At 39.8% G+C, this 20,386-nt stretch overlaps 1 protein-coding gene and 1 pseudogene across 1 annotated transcript in view; one reads left to right on the top strand and one right to left on the bottom strand.

Moving 5' to 3' along the window:
• The window catches only part of BBS4 (Bardet-Biedl syndrome 4), a 60,743-nt gene extending 40,575 nt beyond the window's left edge, over window positions 1-20,168 (bottom strand). The window contains exons 1-2 of the mRNA XM_069457811.1: window positions 20,140-20,168; window positions 8,858-8,909 (exon numbers count right to left, since the gene is read on the bottom strand). Coding sequence (XP_069313912.1) covers window positions 8,858-8,909; window positions 20,140-20,163 — 76 coding nt within the window. The 5' untranslated portion in view covers window positions 20,164-20,168. The remainder of the gene's footprint in view (window positions 1-8,857; window positions 8,910-20,139) is intronic.
• Window positions 6,062-7,082, top strand: LOC138380904 (heterogeneous nuclear ribonucleoprotein A1-like; annotated as a pseudogene).
• Window positions 20,169-20,386: the final 218 nt, after the last annotated feature.

Consider the following 20,386-nt stretch of genomic DNA (forward strand, 5'->3'; position numbering starts at 1 on the left):
TTTCATGAATATAGATGCAAAAATTTTCAATAAAATACTAGCAAATTGAATCCAAGTACTTATCAAAAAAATAATCCACCATGACCAAGTGGGCTTCATCCCAGAGATGCAGGGGTGGTTCAACATACGTAAATCTATAAATGTAATTCGCCACATAAATAGAAGCAAAAACAAAAACCATATGATCCTCTCATTAGATGCAGAAAAACATTTGACAAACTTCAACACCCTTTTATGATAAAAACGCTTAACAAAATAGGCGTAGATGGAACCTACCTAAAAATGATATGAGCCATATATGACAAGCCCACAGCCAACATCATTCTGAATGGGGAAAAATTGAAAGCACTCCCACTTAGAACTGGAACCAGACAGGGCTGCCCACTGTCCCCATTACTTTTCAACATAGTATTGGAAGTCCTTGCGAGAGCTATCAGGCAAGAGAGCAAAATCAAGGGAGTCCAAATAGGGAAGGAAGAGATCAAACTCTCACTTTTTGCTGATGATATGATGTTATATCTGGAAAACCCCCAGGATTCAACCATGAGACTCCTGGAATTGATTAATGAATATAGCAAAGACTCAGGCTACAAAATTAATATACACAAATCAGAGGCATTTATATATGCCAATAACAGTCAATCGGAAAACCAAATTAAAGACTCAATACCCTTCAAAATAGCAACAAAGAAAATAAAATATCTAGGTATATACCTAATTAAAGAGGTAAAGGACCTCTATAAGGAAAACTATGAAACACTGAGAAAAGAAATAGCAGAACTTGCAAATAGATGGAAAAATATACCATGCTCGTGGATCGGAAGAATCAACATTGTTAAAATGTCTGTACTACCCAAAGTGATCTACAGATTCAATGCAATCCCTATTAAATTACCAACATCATTCTTCACAGACGTAGAGAAAATAATTATACACTTTGTATGGAATCAGAGAAGATCCCGTATAGCAAAAGCAATTTTAAGCAACAAAAACAAAATGGGAGGTATTAATTTGCCAGACCTCAAACTATACTACAAGGCTGTGGTTCTTAAAACAGCCTGGTACTGGCACAAGTACAGGGACACAGACCAGTGGAACACAACAGAAAATCCAAATATAGAACCATCCTCATATAGTCCCCTAACTTTTGACAAAGCAGGAAAGAATATACTCTGGGGACAAGAATCCCTATTCAATAAATGGTGCTGGGAGAATTGGTTAGCCACATGTAGAAGATTGAAACAGGACCCACAGCTTTCACCTCTCACAAAAATCAAATCACGGTGGATAACAGACTTAAACCTTAGGCGTGATACAATCAGAATTCTAGAAGAAAATGTAGGAAAGACTCTTACAGACATTGGCCTAGGCAAAGAATTTATGAAGAAGACCCCTAAGGCAATCACAACAGCAACAAAAATAAATGAATGGGACATGATTAAATTAAAAAGCTTCTGCACAGCCAAAGAAACAGTCACGAGAATAAACAGACCACCCACAAAATGGGAAAAAATTTTTGCATACTACACATCAGATAAAGGACTAACAAGAATCTATTTAGAACTCAGGAAAATCAGCAAGAAAAAATCAAGCAACCCTATCAAAAAGTGGGCAAAGGACATGAATAGAAATTTCTCAAAAGAAGATGCAAGAATGGCTAACAAACATATGAAAAAATGCTCAACATCCCTAATCATCAGGGAAATGCAAATCAAAACCACAATGACATATCACTTAACCCCAGTGAGAATGGCCTTTATCAAAAAAATCCCAAAACAACACATGTTGGCGTGGATGTGGAGAGACGGAACACTCATACTCTGCTGGTGGGACTGCAAACTGGTGCAACCCCTGTGGAAAGCATTATGGAGGTATCTTAAACAGATTCAAGTAGACCTGCCATTTGACCCAGCAATCCCATTATTGGGCATATACCCAAAGGAAAAAAGGTCATTCTGTAACAAAGACACATGTACCCGAATGTTTATAGCAGCACAATTCACAATAGCAAAGATGTGGAAACAACCCAAATGCCCATCAATACATGATTGGATTAGTAAGCTGTGGTATATGTATACCATGGAATATTACTCAGCTATAAGAAATAATGAAGATACGACATCTCTATGGTTCTCCTGGAGAGAGTTGGAACCCATTCTATTAAGTGAAGTATCCCAAGAATGGAAAAACAAGCATCACATGTACTCACCAGAAAATTGGTTTCCCTGATCATCACCTAAATACACATCTGGGAACGACACCAATCGGATATCAGACTGAGGTAGGGGGTGGGAGGAGGGGATGGGTGTATGCCTACATAATGAGTGCATTGCGCACCATTTGGGGAATAGTCACACTTGAAGGTGCTGACTCGGGAAGGGGGGGTGGGGAAGGGAGGGATATATACCTACATGATGGGTGCAACACGCACTGTCTGGGGAACAGACACGCCTGGAGCTCTGACTTGGGGGGAAAGGCGGTACATGGGCAACGTATGTAACCTGCAATTCTGTATCCCCCATAATAATAAGATGAAATAAATAAAAAATAAATAAATAAATAAACATTTTAAAGCTATTAAAAAAAATACATAAACCAATCACTATTAAGAAGGGCTGTCCTCATCCACATGTGGTGGCTCACACCTGTAATCCTAGCACTCTGGGAGGCTGAGACAGGAGGATCACTTGAGCTCAAGAGTTCAAGACCAGCCTGAGCAAGAGCGAGACCTGAGCAAGAGTGAGACCCCATCTCTACTAAAAGTAGAAAAATTGGCTGGGCATCATGGCATACACCTGTAGTCTCAGCTACTCTGGAGGCTAGCGCAGGAGAATCGCTTGTGGGGACAGAGAGAGAGAATCTCTCAAAAAAAGGGGGGGCTGATCCTCAACAACAAAAAGACAACCAATTAAAAGATGGGTAAATGTCTTGAACAGACATTTCTCCAAAGAAGATACAAAAATTGCTCACAATAAGCACATAAAAAGATGTTCAACATCCTTAGTCATTAGGGAAATGTAAATCAAAACCACAATGAGGCCGGGCGCGGTGGCTCACGCCTGTAATCCTAGCACTCTGGGAGGCCGAGGTGGGCGGATCACTTGAGCTCAGGAGTTCGAGACCAGCCTGAGCAAGAGCGAGACCCCATCTCTACTAAAAATAGAAAGAAATTATATGGACAGCTAAAAATATATATAGAAAAAATTAGCCGGGCATGGTGGTGCATGCCTGTAGTCCCAGCTACTCGGGAGGCTGAGACAGGAGGATCGCTTGAGCTCAGGAGTTTGAGGTTGCTGTGAGCGAGGCTGACGCCACGGCACTCACTCTAGCCTGGGCAACAGAGTGAGACTCTGTCTCAAAAAAAAAAAAAAAAAAAACCCACAATGAGATATCACTTCATGCCTACTAGGATGGCTATTTAAAAAAAAGCAGAAAATAACTTTTGGCAAGGATGTGGAGAAATTGGAGCTCTCAAACACTGCTGATAGGAATGGTGCAGCTGCTATAGGAAACAGTTTGGCAGTTCCTCAAAATGCTAAACATAGAATTACCTAGGTACGGCCAGGCGCGGTGGCTCACGCCTGTAATCCTAGCACTCTGGGAGTCTGTGGCAGGCGGATTGTTTGAGGTTAGGAGTTCGAGACCAGCCTGAGCAAGAGCGAGACCCCGTCTCTACTAAAAATAGAAAGAAATTATATGAACAGCTAAAATATATATGGAAAAATTAGCCGGGCATGGTGGTGCATGCCTGTAGTCCCAGCTACTCGGGAGGCTGGGGCAGGAGGATGGCTTGAGCCCAGGAGTTTGAGGTTGCTGTGAGCTAGGCTGATGCCACGGCACTCACTCTAGCCCAGGCAACAGAGTGAGACTCTGTCTCAAAAAAAAAAACAAAAAAAAAAAAACAAAAAGAAAAAGAATTACTTAGGTACATACCCAAAAGAATTGAAAGCAAGGATTCAAACAAATACGTGCACATCAATGTCCACTATAGCATTATTCACAATAGCCAAAAATTGGAAATGACCCAATTGATGAATGGATAAACAAAATGTGGTAAAAACATACAATGGAATATTCAGACTTAAAATGGAATAAAGTTCTGATACATGCTATAACATGGATGAATCTTGAAAACATACTAAGTGGAATGAGCCAGATGCAAAAAGGCAAATATTGTATGATTCCACTTATGAAATATCTAGAATAGGCAAAACTCACAAAGTAGAACAGAGGGTTACCAGGAGCTAGGAAAGAGAAAAATTGGGAGTTATTGCTTAATGGTTAGAGTTCCTATTTAGACTGATGAAAAAGTTCTAGAAAACATTTTCAATAGTTGTACAACATTGTGAATGTAATTAATGCCACTGAACTGCACACTTAAAAATGGTTAAAAAGGAAAAGCTTATGTTATATATATTTTGCCATTATTAAAAATATAGTAATGTAATATAACAAAAAGCCATTGAATTGCACAATTTAAATGGGTGAATTGTATGATTAAAAGGAAAAAAATAAGCCTATCTACATGTGAATGAAAATAATCAAGCCCTCTGTGGTGGCTCAGGCCTGTAATCCTAGCACTTTGGGAGGCCATGCCAGGAGGCCTTGTTTGAGGCCAGGAGTTCAAGACCAGCCTGAGCAAGAGCAAGCCCCTGTCACAGCAGCAACAACAACAACAACAAAACCCAATCCATTAACATATAAAAAATACATCACAACTAAGTGGAGTTTATCCCAGGAAGGCAAGCTGGTTCAATATTCCAAAACTGACTGGTGTAATTCACCATATCATTAGATTAAACAAGAAAACCCATGCGGTCATCTCAATAGACACAGAAAAAACATTTGACAAAATTCAACATCTATTCATGGTAAAAAGTTATCAGCAAACCTAGGAATAGAAGAGAACTTCCTCAACCTAACGGAGGGCATTTTACACAAAACCTACTGCCAACATCATACTTAATGGTGACAAAAAGAATGTTCTTTGTGAATAAGATTCTCACCACTTCCATTAACAACATATGGAACGTCCTATGAAGTACAATTATTTTTTTTTAAAGTAAAAGACATACAGATTAGAAATGAAGAAATGAAATGATCTCTATTCACATGTGACATAACTATCTACATTTTATTTTTGTTTGTTTGTAGGTTATACTCTGGATGTTTTAGGTGCTATGTCATCACCTTGCACAACTCCAAAGGCATTATTTATATTATAGTCATCATATTCTCCATGATACTCCTGGCACTTTGCAATAGTGGAATTGCGACTTGCGGAATGGTTGCCCAAAAGGCAATGCAATCTTGAGCTGGCCTAACAGAAACAAAAGATCCAGATGAAGAGATATTATTTTCCAGATATTTCACTTGGCCCTATTCACACCATATCTGGAATATTCTATTTAGTCTTGAATTCTATACTTCCAAGAGGGACACCAAATTTTACCAGAGGACCAAGGCAATTACAGCAAAGGAACACTAAATATCTCACATAAAAAAAGAGTTGAAGCAGCTGGAAATATTTAACCTTCAGAAGAAAGGACTTGGAGAGAAATCATTATACTTTAATTATTTTTTTATATTCTATAGGCCCTGAAGATTGTCAATTCCCTGAGGGAAGAATCCAAACCCTATTTCCCTTTGTATTCCCAATACCCATCATTACCAGTCCTGGAACATGGTCAGTACTTGTATGTATGAGGAGTTCAAAAACAGAAAAAATTAAACTTTAATAGTAGAAATCAGAAAGTAGTTGCCCCAGGATGCAGAAGGGAGAAAGAGTTGATTAAAGGGGCACAATAACACTGTTAAAGTTTACAACATATCAAATGTGTTCTTTTTCCCCAAAGCTATAAAATTTGTATCTCATTAACCTGAATTGGGCATGGATCAACTCTTGAGTGGTATACAGTCCTCTCCTGGACCTGGAGTCAATGGAACCACAGAATTTGACTCTAGAGGAAGGGTGAAATGAATATTGAAGAGACAATCACAATACATGCTAGCCTCACTAACTAGCCAAATCACCCTAGTGATTATATGAAGTAACAGAGATATGTTCGTTAGCTTACTCCTTTCTGCCCTCAGATGCTGCAAGGAAACATCGTTAGTCTCTCTTCCCACTGCTGTCATATCTAAGTCAATGTCTCCTAAAGAGCCCAGATGGCTGCAAAAGTTCTTTATCAGAAGACTGAGCTTTGAAACAACTGATGAGAGTCTGAGGAGCCATTTTGAGCAACGGGGAACACTCAGAGACTCTGTGGTAATGAGAGGTCCAAACACCAAGCGCTCTAAGGGCTTTGGGTTTGTCACATATGCCACTGTGGAGGAGGTGGAAGCTGCAATGAATGCATGGCCACACAAGGTGGATGGAAGAGTTGTGGAACCAAAGAGAGCTGTCTCTTGAGAAGATTCTCAAGGACCAGGTGGCCACTTAACTCTGAAAAAGATCTTTGTTGGTGGCATTAAAGAAGATACTGAAGAACATCACCTAAGAGACTATTTTGAACAGATGGGAAAACTGAAGTGATTCAAATCATGACTGACTGAGGCAGTGGCAAGAAGAGAGGCTTTCCTTTTGTAACCTTTGACAACCATGATTCTGTGGATAAGACTGTCATTCAGAAATAGCATACTGTGAACGGCCACAACTGTGAAGTAAGGAAAGCCCTGTCAAAGCAAGAGATGGCTAGCACTTCCTCCAGCCAAAGAGATCAAAGTGGTTCTGGAAACTTTGGTGGTGGTCGTGGAGGAAACTTCAGTGGTCACTATGGCTTTGGTGGGAGCCATGGTGGTGGTGGACATGGTGGCAGTGGGGATGGCTACAATGGATTTGGCAATGGTGGAAACAATTCTGGAGGTGGTGGAAGCTACAATGATTTTGGCAATTATAACAATCTTCAAATTTAGGACTCATGAAGGCAGGAAACTTTGGAGGCAGCAGCTCTGGCCCTTACAGTGGTGGAGGCCAATACTTTGCCAAACCATGAAACCAAGGTGGCTATCGTGGTTCTAGTAGCAGCAGTAGCTATGGCAGTGGTAGAAGGTTTTTATTACTCTCAGGAAACAAAGCTTAGCAGGAGAGGGGAGCCAGAGAAGTGACAGGGAAGTTTCAGATTACAACAGATTTGTGAACTCAGCCAATCACAGTGGTGACAGGGCCTACAGCTGCTACAAAGAAGACATGTTTTTTTTTTTTTTTTTGAGACAGAGTCTCACTCTGTTGCCCAGGCTAGAGTGAGTGCCGTGGCATCAGCCTAGCTCACAGCAACCTCAAACTCCTGAGCTCAAGCAATCCTCCTGTCTCAGCCTCCTGAGTAGCTGGGACTACAGGCATGCACCACCATGCCCGGCTAATTTTTTTCTATATATTTTTAGCTGTCCATATAATTTCTTTCTATTTTTAGTAGAGATGGGGTCTCGCTCTTGCTCAGGCTGGTCTCGAACTCCTGAGCTCAAACGATCCGCCCACCTCGGCCTCCCAGAGTGCTAGGATTACAGGCGTGAGCCACCGCGCCCGGCCAGAAGACATGTTTTAGACAAGACTCATGTATATGGGCAAAACACTTGAGGACCGTATTTGTGACTAATTGTATAACAGGTTATTTGAGCTTCTGTTCTGTGGAAAGTGTAAAGCATTCTAACAAAGGAATGTACATTTTTTTCTTTTTCACACCCATGCTGTTGATTGCTAAATGTAACAGTCTGATTGTGATGCTGAATAATGTGTCTTTTTAAAAAGTAAGTAAATGAAGTGACGGATGTCACAGTAAGATGATTCTCATGTCCAGAAATGATATAAAGAATATTAGAAATTATGTTAGATACTGGCAGGATTACATTGGATTTTACAAATAATCTAAATTAGAGATGTACAGCTCTTTCCTGAAAAACTCTTTGTAAAATAAATTTCTGAAAGGCAATCATATTTTCCAATAACTTCCATTATAATTTCAAAGAGTGACAGAAATGCTTCAAGTAAACTAAACAACTTATTGACAAAATCAACTTTAAGACTCTTAGCACATAATAGGAAAACACATGCTGCAAAAGGATATATAACCTGGCAACTATAACTCATGTATGCAAATAAGAACTACACACAAGACCCCTTCCAATCACCCTTGGTTTCCTCAACTAAAAATAATTAATTAATTAATAGAAGAAAAGAAAAAAAGACAAAAATAATAGATGAATGAATGAATGAATGTCTCTTCACTAAAGACATACTTCAGGTATTTTTCTAATGCCTGGTGACTAGCAAGGACACCCAATCCATCAGACATAGGAGAATATCCAATATAGTCATCTACAATCTGATGCAAACACTCCTAAGACTTTATAGGTTAGCAAATGAAGGAATCCTGTTCCTCTAAATAAAATATACATCATATCTCTATCAGATTATAAAATGCAGCTCTCTACAGTTTAGGTCTTCACCTAGTTAGGTTGCCCAGTCTCAATTTTTATAAAATCTCACAATTATTTAACATACACATAAGATTATCTGAGGTCTGCTTTGTACTACGGGAACTTCACAGAGTGGTTCTGCCACAAGTAGAAAATTAGTACACATTTACGTGATAATCAAACCTCATCTAAATACTTTTACAGGTCAAACCAACCTCCTAATATCTAACAGCACTTATAAAATAAAAGCAAGATGTGACGGAACATTTAGACTATTAATGCTTTTCCCAGTGGCCACTTTTTTTTTTTTTTTTTGGATGCCCAAACAGGAACTTGAACCCTGGACCCTCAGTTAAAAAGCTCTAATGCATATAGAATGTGAAAAGAACTACGACAGAGAAACCTGTGCAAATACACACATACAGTAAAATTGCATACAGACCTTTCTTCAGCCGGGGCTTTTGAGGTTCAGCAGACGCAGGAAATTGAGTTCTCTGAAATGAAAGAAGTTGTCTATATTAAAGCACCATAATATACCTTGCTAACTTGAAGCATTCAAAGAAGAAGAATAATCAGTAGCTCACCAATCATGCAATTAATCCATTAAATGAATACTAGTACAAAGAATTATTTTAAATATGGCTTAAAATCAAATGCCAAGTCATACTTTTGCTATTCAAACTATTAACACATACTTATGTGCATTATAATGTACAAATAATTATAATGTATAGTAAAATGTGCACAAATAAATGTACTACATTCTTAGACACTTCATATTAGTATTATACTTAATGCTGTATTTCTCAGCAGCCAAACCAAAAAAACGATCACTACTGATAAAAAGAATTTTCTGAGGTCATCTATACAGAAATTGTGTAGCACTCAATTCTAAGAGGGAGATGGCATACTATTTTACACTGTAACTTTGTAAAAAACCTTCAAATGAATTTTTCTTAAATCAATTTCCTATGTTATATATGATATGCTAGGACACAAGTAAAAATAATGGCTGAAAATTTTCTAGAAGAAAACACTAACAATTAGAGACATTCTGAATATGCAACAAATCCTGACCAGGTTAAATGAAAATAAATATACACTTAGATACATCATAGGGAACTGCAACAGAAACAATAAGAAGTTTTTAAAAGCAGCCAAAGGAAAAAAATCACCATATTATCAATGAAGAAAGGACAATTAGACTGACAGTTGACTCCTCCACAATTAAAAATGTTACACAGTATCACATTAAGACATCACAAGAATTACTCCAATGTCAGGTACTAAATAAAATGTCAAATCCAGCCTGCTTTTATATGGTCCACAAGAATGATTTTTACATTTTGAAATGGTTGAAAAAAATTTTAAATAATATTTATAACCCATGGAAATCATATGAGTCAAACTTTGGTGTCTATAAAAAAAATTTATCAGAACACAGCCACATTCATGTGTTTATATGCTGTCTATGGCTTCTGCACTACAATGGCATAGTGGAGTAGCTGTAACAGAGTATAGTCCATAAATCCCAAAATATTTACTATCTGGCCCTTTACAAAAAAAGTACTGCCAAACCCTTATCTAGATTCTCACACCCATAAAAACCAACTTTCAACAACAAAGGCAAATTTAAAAGACTTTCAGAATTTAAGAGTTTTTAGATTTTCACTAAATAAACTTTTAATGGATATACATTAGGACAGCGGTCCCCAACCTTTTTGGCACCAGGGACTGGTCTCACAGAAGAATATTTTTCCACAGACTGGGGGTGATGGGGTGGGGAAATGGTTTCAGGATGATTCAAGCACATTACATTTATTGTGCACTTTATTTCTATTACAATTACACTGTAATATATAATGAAATAATTATATAATTCACCATAATGCAGAATCAGCGGCAGCCCCCAGCTTGTTTTCCTGCAACTAGAGGGTCCCATCTGGGGGTGACGGGAGGCAGTGGCACCAAAGTGTGTTGTTTACGTCCAGTCTACTCCATAACCTCTCTTTTTAAAATTTATTTTCCACCATTAACGAGAGACTGTCAGACTCTCTGTAGTCTCCTTTTTGTTGCTGTCACTGCAGAAAACCCTGCTTCACAAAGATAGGATGTTGGAAATGGAAGCAGGCTTTTCAGCGCTTCTTTGGCAGTCTTGGGATATTCCACCTTGACTTTAAGCCAGAACATTCGGAGATTTGAGTTGTCTCCAACATACTTTTAAGGCCACCGTCATTTGTGATCCTTCTCTAACACAAAGTTGATTCACCTGGCTTATTCACAAATAGGTGGTGGATCCATTCCTTCCCAGTTCAGGGGTCTTTGTGGTTGGGAGGTAATGCTCAAATTCTTTTGAAAGCTGAGATACGTGATCGTGCACCAGCTGGGAGAAAGAAGGCCCTGGCTCAGTCTCTTTCAAAATCTCTGCTAATGTTTGAAACATGTCAAAAATCCCAGTGTTCATTCATTGCCCCCATAATTCCAGCTTGGCTTTGAATGCAGCCACTTTATCTGCTGACCTGAACACAGCTGTTGTTCTCCCCTGAAGTGACTGGTCAAATTTATCGAATAGGTTGAATATGTCACACAAGTAAGCAAGCTCTGCGACCCATTCTGGGTCACTGATGTGTGCTGCCAGTGGTGACTGTTTTTCTGAAAGAAATCTCTGGAGTGGCTCTCATGATGCACAACCTCTGGCCAGTAATCCACCTTTAGAGAGCCATCTCACTTCTGTGTGTAAGAGAAGATGCATATGCTCTGCACCCATCCCCTCACAGAGCTGCGCAAACAGACATGAGATAAGGGCATGTACTTTAATGTGGTTGATAATTTTAATCACATCCTGCAAAATGTTGTTTAATTCAGGTGACATTTTTCGGCTAGCCAGCATTTCTCTATGGATGACACTCAGTGCGCAGACTCACATTCAAAGGCGACCTCCTTGACCTTAGTAGTGAAATCAGAAAGCCGTCCAGTCACGGCAGCCACTCCATCCATGCATATACCAACACAAAATGACCAATTCAGCTTTCCTGATATGTGATCATTCAAAGACTTGAATAGTTCTGCAGCTGTGGTGTTGGTTGGCAACCAAAGTGCACATAACATATCCTTGTGCACATCCTCCTGAAAAATATATCACACAAAAGCAAGCCTTGTTGCCTTGCTGTCAACATCAGTAGACTCGTCAACCTGGATTGCATACCATGGTGACTCATTAATCCTCTCAAACAATTATGCCTCAATATCCTCCACTATTTCATCAATTCATCTAGTTATAGTGCTAGTTGAAAGAGGAACACATACCACCTTTGGAACTGCAGCCTCTCTTAACAGTTCATGGCAAATGTCCTTAGCAGCAAGCAAGATCAACTCTTCACCAATACTAAAGGGCTTCTTAGCTATAGCAATGCGGTTAGCCATAAAGAAAGATGCTCTCAGTGCAGACATATTTGATGAAGTGGGGGCCTTCAATAATTGCTTCTGTTCTTTGTGCTCATGTTTTTTTTCTTTTGAAAAATTCCAAAGGCTTGTCTTTTAATGCAAGGTGCTTGGGCTTCATGTGGCAAAGCAGTTTTGAAAGTTTCATGGCTTCCTTGGATAGCCGGTTGCCACATATTATAAAGTCAGCTTGGAGAATGTGTATCACTTGTTGCAATGAACTGGTAATTTAAGTAGGACTCTTGGTATTTTCTTTTAAATGCAGTTTTCATTTTTGTTGGCAGTCTTAGAGTCTTCTGTCTCATCATTGGGTCTTTCCCTCTTTTCAAAGGAGCTCTCCAGTGACATTTGTTTTTTACTCATTTTTGCTAGGGTTGGCTTGTGGGCTTCCCAAAGCTGTGACTGAGACAAGTGCAGGAAAGAGGCATGGATGGAAAGGGTAAAAAATGGGTAGGCCATGTGCATACTAAAATAAGTGTCAGATCCTGACGTAAAGCCTGCCACCAGATGTAGCTACATGTCACATGCCACTCACTGAGAGGGTTTTGATATAAGTCTGCAAGCAATTGATTTATTATGGTCTCTATGCAGTCAAACCCCTCTGCTAACAATAATCTGTATTTGCAGCCACTCCCCAGCACTAGCATCACCACCTCAGCCCCACCTCAGATTATCAGGCATTAGATTCTCATAAGGAACGGGCAACCTAGATCCCTGGCAGTCACAGTTTACATAGGGTTCGCGCTCCTATGAGAATCTAATGCCTCCACTGATCTGATAGGAGGTGGAGCTCAGGTGGTGATGCCAGCAATGGGGAGGCTATAAATACAGATGAAGCTTCGCTTGCTCACCCTCCGCTCACTTTCTGCTATGTGGTCTGGTTCCTAACAGGCCATGGACCAGGTCCAGGGGTTGGGGACTGCAGCATTAGGAAACAGAAAAATAATCCCAGGGCCAGGTGCACTGGCTCATGCCTGTAATCCCAGCACTCTGGGAGGCCAAGGTGGAAGGATCACTTGAGGTCAGGAGTTCTGAGACCAGCCTGAGCAAGAGCAAGACCCCATCTCTACAAAAAAACAGAAAAATTAGCTGGGTATGGTGGCGTGTGCCTATAGTCCTGGCTACTCGGGAGGCTAGCCAGGATTGCTGGAGCTCAGGAGTTTAAGGTTACAGTGAGCTATGATGATTCCACTGCAATGTAGCCTGGGCAACAGAGTGAGACGCTATCTCAAAAAAAGAGAAAGAAAGGAAGGAAGGAAGGAAGGAAAAGAAAAGAAAAGAAAAGATCCCAGAATGAAGGAGTGAAATGAGCAGAGGAATTGGTAAAATATGCAAGTATTCTAAGAATCTACTGACTAAATAAAACATAAAGCATAATTTGTGGTGTTGAATTAAAAAAACATAAAGAACTACAAAACTAAAAAACAATGGCATAAACTGGCAGACAACGGAAAACATTTGATGGTCTCTGTATTTAGTCACATTTGAGTCTGGATTTTTAAGTTAAACACATATTTAAAATTTATTTGGTACTCACTAAAGGAAGTATAAAAGTATAAAAGACAAATATAACTGCCAAGGAATGAAATGAGAGGAGCAAAATGGGGGGAGGAATTCAAATTCAGCCTTAAAAAAAAAAGAAAGGAGGGAGAAAAAAAATTCTCCGGTTTATAACAGATTATCAAGATGTATTTTGTAAAAAATATGAATGTAGGCCATTTTTATAAAGACATCTAAAACTTAAGGGCAAAGAAAAACAAAGTAAAAGGATGGGAGCAAGATACACCAGGAAAACAGAAACAAAAAGAAAACCAAAGTATTAACAGTAATATTAACATTAGACAAAATAGGCCCTTTTGTTACGACAGAGGGGTCCACTCATCGTCTGTGGCTTGCTCTTGCTCTGTAAACCTGTATCTTACTCTTGCTCTCTAAATCTATCTTGTACTTCCTCAACAAACTTTGTTTCATGCTTGCTTGCTTTTGGTGTGTCTGATCATTCTTTGGCCAAGAGCACACCAAGAACCGAAAACAGACAACTATGAACCGAGAAAACCACTTCCTTCTGTTACCGAAAGTTCAGCACTTGTCCCTCCCTGAGGCCACATTAGAAGAAGGAGAACAAGTGGTTTGAGGAGAAGGAAAGAGGAGTTTATTAATTTGCCAGGAAATGAAGAGGTTGGCAGACTCTTGTCTCAAAGTACCAACGTCCTGCCTCTCAGCAGAAGTTACAGAGCTTTTAAAGGTTCTGATTAATCTCACAATCCAATTTTTGGCTGAGACAATCTCGTGGCCTCTGCCTGGGCAATTCCCCCAACCCATCTCCTTGGCACAAAGAACAAAGGACACTCTCATCCCCCTCCTGGCCACTAGCCTAAGGCAGAGATGTAGGTTTTAGTTCTCAAACAGGGTGAGGGGGTTTTGAAGGAAGAGAAAACATTTTTACTCAGAGCCTACTTTTGCTTTCAATAAAAGCTGTCACTTGTTTGGCTTATGTGGTGCGTCTTCAAATTCTTTTCCCTATAAACCCCAAGTACTTGGAAAAACCCTGATTCAGAAGCTGATAACACCCTTCCCTTTAAAAAAAAAAAAAAAACCAACTTGTAAGCCACTGAGGAGTTCTCCTTGCATGGCACCCTGCAATAAAAATCTCTTTCTGCTGCTGCAACTCTTGGCTCCTGGGTCTGGCCTTACTGCACCAGGTGAGTGGGCCCCAGTTTTGACTGATAACACTTGTCCCTATGAGGGGGACAATTTTTAAAACTCTATGTGCTTTCTCTTTTTATTTCATCCCACTATTCTGGAAAGCACTCTTTACCTTGGGGAGGCTGAAGATCGTTACAGCAGGAATACAAAGGGGGAGGGTATGTGTTGAGGCCATAATGGGGAGGTGCAGGAGAACAGGTAAAAAAAAAAAAAAAAAAAAATTAGACAAAATAGACTTCAAGGGAAAAAGCTTTATAAGGGAAAAAGAAACTGGACTTAAACAGAGTGAAAGGCCTGGCACCTTGCTCACACCTGTAATCCCAGACCCTTGGGAGACTGAGGCGGTAGAATTGCTTGGGGCCAGAAGTTCAAGATCAGCCTGGGCAATATAGTGAGACCCCCCCATCTCTAAAATAAATTACTTAGTTAATTTAATTAAATAGATTGAAGACTAAAATGGAAAAGACAAAATTTTTAAACCTTTAGAAAAAAATACAAGATAGGGTAGGATTACTTCAACAATATACAAAAGCACAAACCAATAAAGAAAAGACTTCAATATTTAACTATATTAAAATTAAGGGAAAAAAAATTAAGAAGTTCTGTTCCACAAAAGAAAGACAAAAAATTAAGTTACTTTCAAAACAGGCGGGGCACAATGGCTCACACCTGTAATCTTAGTACTTTGGGAGGCCCAGATGGGAAGACTCCTTGAGTCCAGGAGTTTGAGACCAGCCTGAGCAACACAGCAAGACCCCATCTCTACAACAAATTTTAGAAGTAGCTGAGCATAGTGGTGGACTCCTGTAGTCCCAGCTGCTCAAGAGACCGAGACAGGAGGATTACTTGAACCCTCAGGAGTTTGTGGCTGCAGTGAGCTATGATCACACCACTGCTGTACTCCAGCCCAGGCAACAGAGCAAGACACTGTCTCAAAAAAAAAAAAAAAAAGAAAGAAAGAAAAAAAGAAAAGAGAAACAGTGAAGTAGAAAAATAAGCAAAACATATGAACCAAGAACTGTACAGAAAAGGAAAAGGGACAATCAATGATGCTCTAACTCATTAATAATCAAGGCAATGTAAATTAATATCACATTAAGACAATTTCATATCCACCCTATTGACCAGTGTAGAAGCATAAATTGTTACAATCACCTTAGAGTTTCCCATAAGTAATAAAGTTACCCCACAACTCAGCAAACCATTTCTAGGTATATACTAGAGAAACTCCTAGATATTACATCAGGAGACATATATAAGAATGTTCATAGCCAGGGCTAGGACTAAAGTGAGCCAAGTGAGATACCTAGGATGCAACTTTAAGGGGGCACTCCTGCTTCTTACTCCTTAAAGTTTGCACCCTAAGCATCTCACTTTCCTTACCCTAGTCCTGGCTCTGTGTACAAAAGCATTGTTTTTGATAATTAAAAATCAGAAATAACTCAAATCTCCATCTACTAGAATAGAGAATTGTAGTATTTTACTACAGTGGGATACTATACAGCATTGAAAAAAATGAATAAAATGAAGGTAAATAAATAAAAAGAACTAATACACTCTTTGGGGAATATCTGGTAAAACTATAAAGAAAAGCAAAAGAATAATTAAGATAAAATTGAGGAGAGAGGTTACTTCTGATGTGGAGGAAGGAAAATGCAGTAGGGGAGAGGCATTTAGGTTTCAGTTATTGTTAATGACCCATTTCTTAATCCGTATTGTAGGAACACAAGTTTCCACTATTATTATTCTCTAAAGCATACATATAACATTTCATCCACTCTTTTAGAAGTAGGATCTATTTCATAACAACAAAATGTTAATCTTCCAAATAAAAAAGAATGTATACTTTGTTCTTTCAGCTATTTTATGATCTTTTTATTTCAGCATATTACAGGGGTACAAATGTTTGTTACGTATATTGCCCTTGCCCCACCTGAGTCAGAGTTTCAAGTGTGTCCATCCCCCAGACAGTGCGCACCACACCCATTACATGTGTATATAACCATCCTCTCCTCCCCTCTCCCATCTGCCTGACGCCCAAATGAATGTTCTTACTATATGTGCACTTAAGTGTTGATCAGTTAAAACCAATTTGATGGTGACTACATGTGGTGCTTGTTTTTCCATTCTTGGGATACTCACTTAGTAGAATGCACTCCCGCTCTATCCAGGATAATACAGGAGGTGCTATATCACCATTGTTTTTTGTGGCTGAGTAGAACTCCATGGTATACATATACCACATTTTATTAATCCACTCACGTACTGATGGGCACTTGGGTTGTTTTCACATCTTTGCAATTGTGACTTGTGCTGCTATAAACATTCTAGTGCAGATGTCTTTTTCATAGAATGTCTTTTGTTCTTTTGGGTAGATGCCCAGTAATGGGATTGCTGGATCAAATGGTAGTTCTACTTGTATCTGTTTAAGGTATCTCCATATTGCTTTCCACAGAGGTTGCACTAGAGTTTGCAGTCCCACCAGCAGTATATGAGTGTTCCTATCTCTCTGCAACCATGCCAACATTTCTTGTTTTGGGACTTTTTGATAAAGGCCATTCTCACTGGGGATAAGCAATATCTCATTGTGGTTTTGATTTGCATTTCCCTGATGATTAGAGACGCTGAGCATTTTTTTCATGTTTGTTAGCCATTAGTCTATCTTCTTTTGAAAAGTTTCTGTTCATAGAGCATGAGACTCTTTTTTTTTTTTTTTTTGAGACAGAGTCTCACTTTGTTGCCCTGGCTAGAGTGAGTGCCGTGGCGTCAGCCTAGCTCACAGCAACCTCAAACTCCTGGACTTAAGCGATCCTACTGCCTCAGCCTCCCGAATAGCTGGGACTACAAGCATGTGCCACCATGCCTGGCTAATTTTTTTTTATATATATATATATATATATATATATATATATATTTTAGTTGGCCAGATAATTTCTTTCTATTTTTAGTAGAGACAGGGGTCTCACTCTTGCTCAGGCTGGTCTCAAACTCCTGACCTCGAGCGATCCACCCGCCTCGGCCTCCCAGAGTGCTAGGATTACAGGCGTGAGCCACCGCGCCTGGCCTTAAATCTTTTTTTTTGATAAGTCTTTTTCTTGACTTTCCAGAACATTCTGAGATTGAAAGGATTCTAATAGCCCAATCTCATTCACAGCTTGATGTATATAGAATAAATTCTTTTTTGTTGTTCTTTTTTCATTTTTATATAGTTATATGATCATTTCTTCATTTAACAAATATTCCTGGAAGGATGGACATGCTAGAAGCTCTGACTCAGGTGGAGCAAGGGCAATATACGTAACAAACATTTGTACCCCCATAATATGCTGAAATTAAAAAAAAAAAAATTAAGGCTGGGCACGGTGGCTCACGCCTGTAATCCTAGCACTCTGGGAAGCCGAGGCGGGTGGATTGCTTGAGGTCAGGAGTTCGAGACCAGCTGGGCAAGAGCGAGACCCCCGTCTCTACTAAAAAAAAATAGAAAGAAATGATTTGGACAGCTAAAAATATATATAGAGAGAGAAAAAATTAGCCAGGCATGGTGGCGCATGCCTGTAGTCCCAGCTACTCAGGAGGCTGAGGCAGTAGGATTGCTTGATCCCAGGAGTTTGAGGTTGCTGTGAGCTAGGCTGACGCCACGGCACTCTAGCCCGGGCAACAGAGCGATAAAATAAAATAAAATAAAAATATGTCTCAAATAAAAAAAAAAAATTAAGATCACACAATATACCCCACTCCACACCTACCTTTAATATAAATGTACACCATGGAAATCCCTCCAAGTCAACATACATAGTTGTAACATTTTTTAGGGCTGTATAATATTCCATAGTATGGAAATATCAGAAATCATCTATTATCCTATTAATGAGCAGTCACTGTTTCCAGTTTTTTGTCACTACAAACAGTACTACAATGAATATTCTGATACTATATGCTTATGTTTCACTTTCATTTTATGGGACACAGGTCTAGGAGATTGTTGAGTTCTTTGAATTTATTAGATGATACAAGATCATTTCCCAAAAGGACAGAAATTCAAATTTCCATGCATTGGTTAACTTGAAAAGGTAAAATTATTATAAATATAACACTGTTAGCAATAAACTGGACAACAATAAAAATAACTAGTTAATGTCAGGCTTAAGTACTAAAGTCATATCAGAACAAAAGCTATTCTCTTTAAAACACTATTAAAGATTCAAATATACAGGACAATTCTGTCATCACAAAATCAAGTTCATAATCTGTTACACCTATCTGTATCTGCAATGAGCACTAGAGGATAAACTCTATTTGTAGCAATGTCATGTTACCCTTTATACCCTACATTTAAGATTACGTAGGTGAAGTATTTTTCTCTTGTATGTTTTCAGTATCTAAAACCTAGTAACATAAATCACACTACCTATCAGTTTATTTATTTAAGACAAAGTCTTGCTGTTGCCTGTACAGTGGTGTTATCATAGCTCACTGCAACCTCAAACTCCGGGACTCCAGTGATCCTCCTGCCTCAGCCTCCAGAGTAGCTGAGACTACAGGCACGCACCACCACGCCCCGCTGGGTTTTTTTTTTTTTTTTGGTAGAGACAGTGTTTCACTATGTTGCTCAGGCTGGATACTTTTAATTTTTTTTAAATTTTTATCTTAATAAAAATCTTTACTTTGGACCCCCTCCATATTCAGAGTTTTCTGATTAGAGTAAAATAATGCGATTACTCTGCAAATGAAAGGAAATTAGGAAACAAACCAAAAAAACTCTATGCCAATAACACTGGCCTTGCTCCTTGGCCAAAACTAAGTTGCAAAACAGCCAAAAGCTGCTACTTTATGTTTTCCCGGGCGTTTTTCAAATGACAGTAAATTCCGAATAACTAAAATCATTCTAACAAATGGGCAGGATTGTTTTCAAACCCCATACTAAAAACAAGGTAAACAAGATTTCACACTTGGGACTTGAGATCCAGTTATGGACATATGCCTCAAAAAATAACTACTACTGGGTCATCCTGAATATATCAGGACTACTCTGTAATCCAGAGCTACAGCAGCAGCTCTGTGGAGTTAAAACACTTAACAGACATCAGCTGAATTCCAAAACAGTACTTTCCTAAACTTAATCACAACACAGAAAACAGTCCCGCCCCACTGGCAGAAGGCAGTGACGCAAAAAGCTTCCAGGCTTTGTCATATTAAAATCTTAATCCATGTTATTATCAGAAACTGTACATAAATGGTAGCGCTTCCCTTTCCAAACCCCGAGAGAAAGGAAAGATGGGACTAAGAAAAGAGCCATTTTTGGTGAAACGCTCCCTCTTCCACCAGCGCACCCCAAGAGGGACCGAAGTCCTGGAACAGGCCCTGTGCCGCCTAGAATTCGGGCTCGAACTAGGCGAAAAGTGCCCAGAGGAGCGCGAGTGGGACACTGTCGCCCCGTCCCCCGCAAGCCGCTCGGGACCGGGCTCCGCCTCTGCCCAGGAGCGGATGCTTGGGTCAGGGGTCTAGCCGTCTTCCCCTGCCCTGCCCTGCCCTGCCCTGCCCGGCGGCCGGAACACTAAAGAAAATCTCGGCGCTCACCGTCGCGAGTCTCTCCTCAGCCATCTTGGCTCCGCCCACCGCTGCGCAGCCCGAAGTCAGCGGTTTCCCAGACGACGAGGGAAACGGAAGTCGTCGGACTGCGGGGAACAGGGAGGAGCCTAATCAGGGAAGGAAGTAGATGGTCGAGTGGGGGCCGAGTGGCTTCGGGAGAGCGCTGTGGTTCCCCACCCCCACAGACGGCTTGGCTGGGAAAGAGTCGGCGAGGGAATGCGCAGTCGGTCCTTCC

This window comes from Eulemur rufifrons, chromosome 2 (assembly GCF_041146395.1).
Source record: "Eulemur rufifrons isolate Redbay chromosome 2, OSU_ERuf_1, whole genome shotgun sequence".
In the NCBI taxonomy this organism is placed as follows: Eukaryota; Metazoa; Chordata; class Mammalia; order Primates; family Lemuridae; genus Eulemur; species Eulemur rufifrons.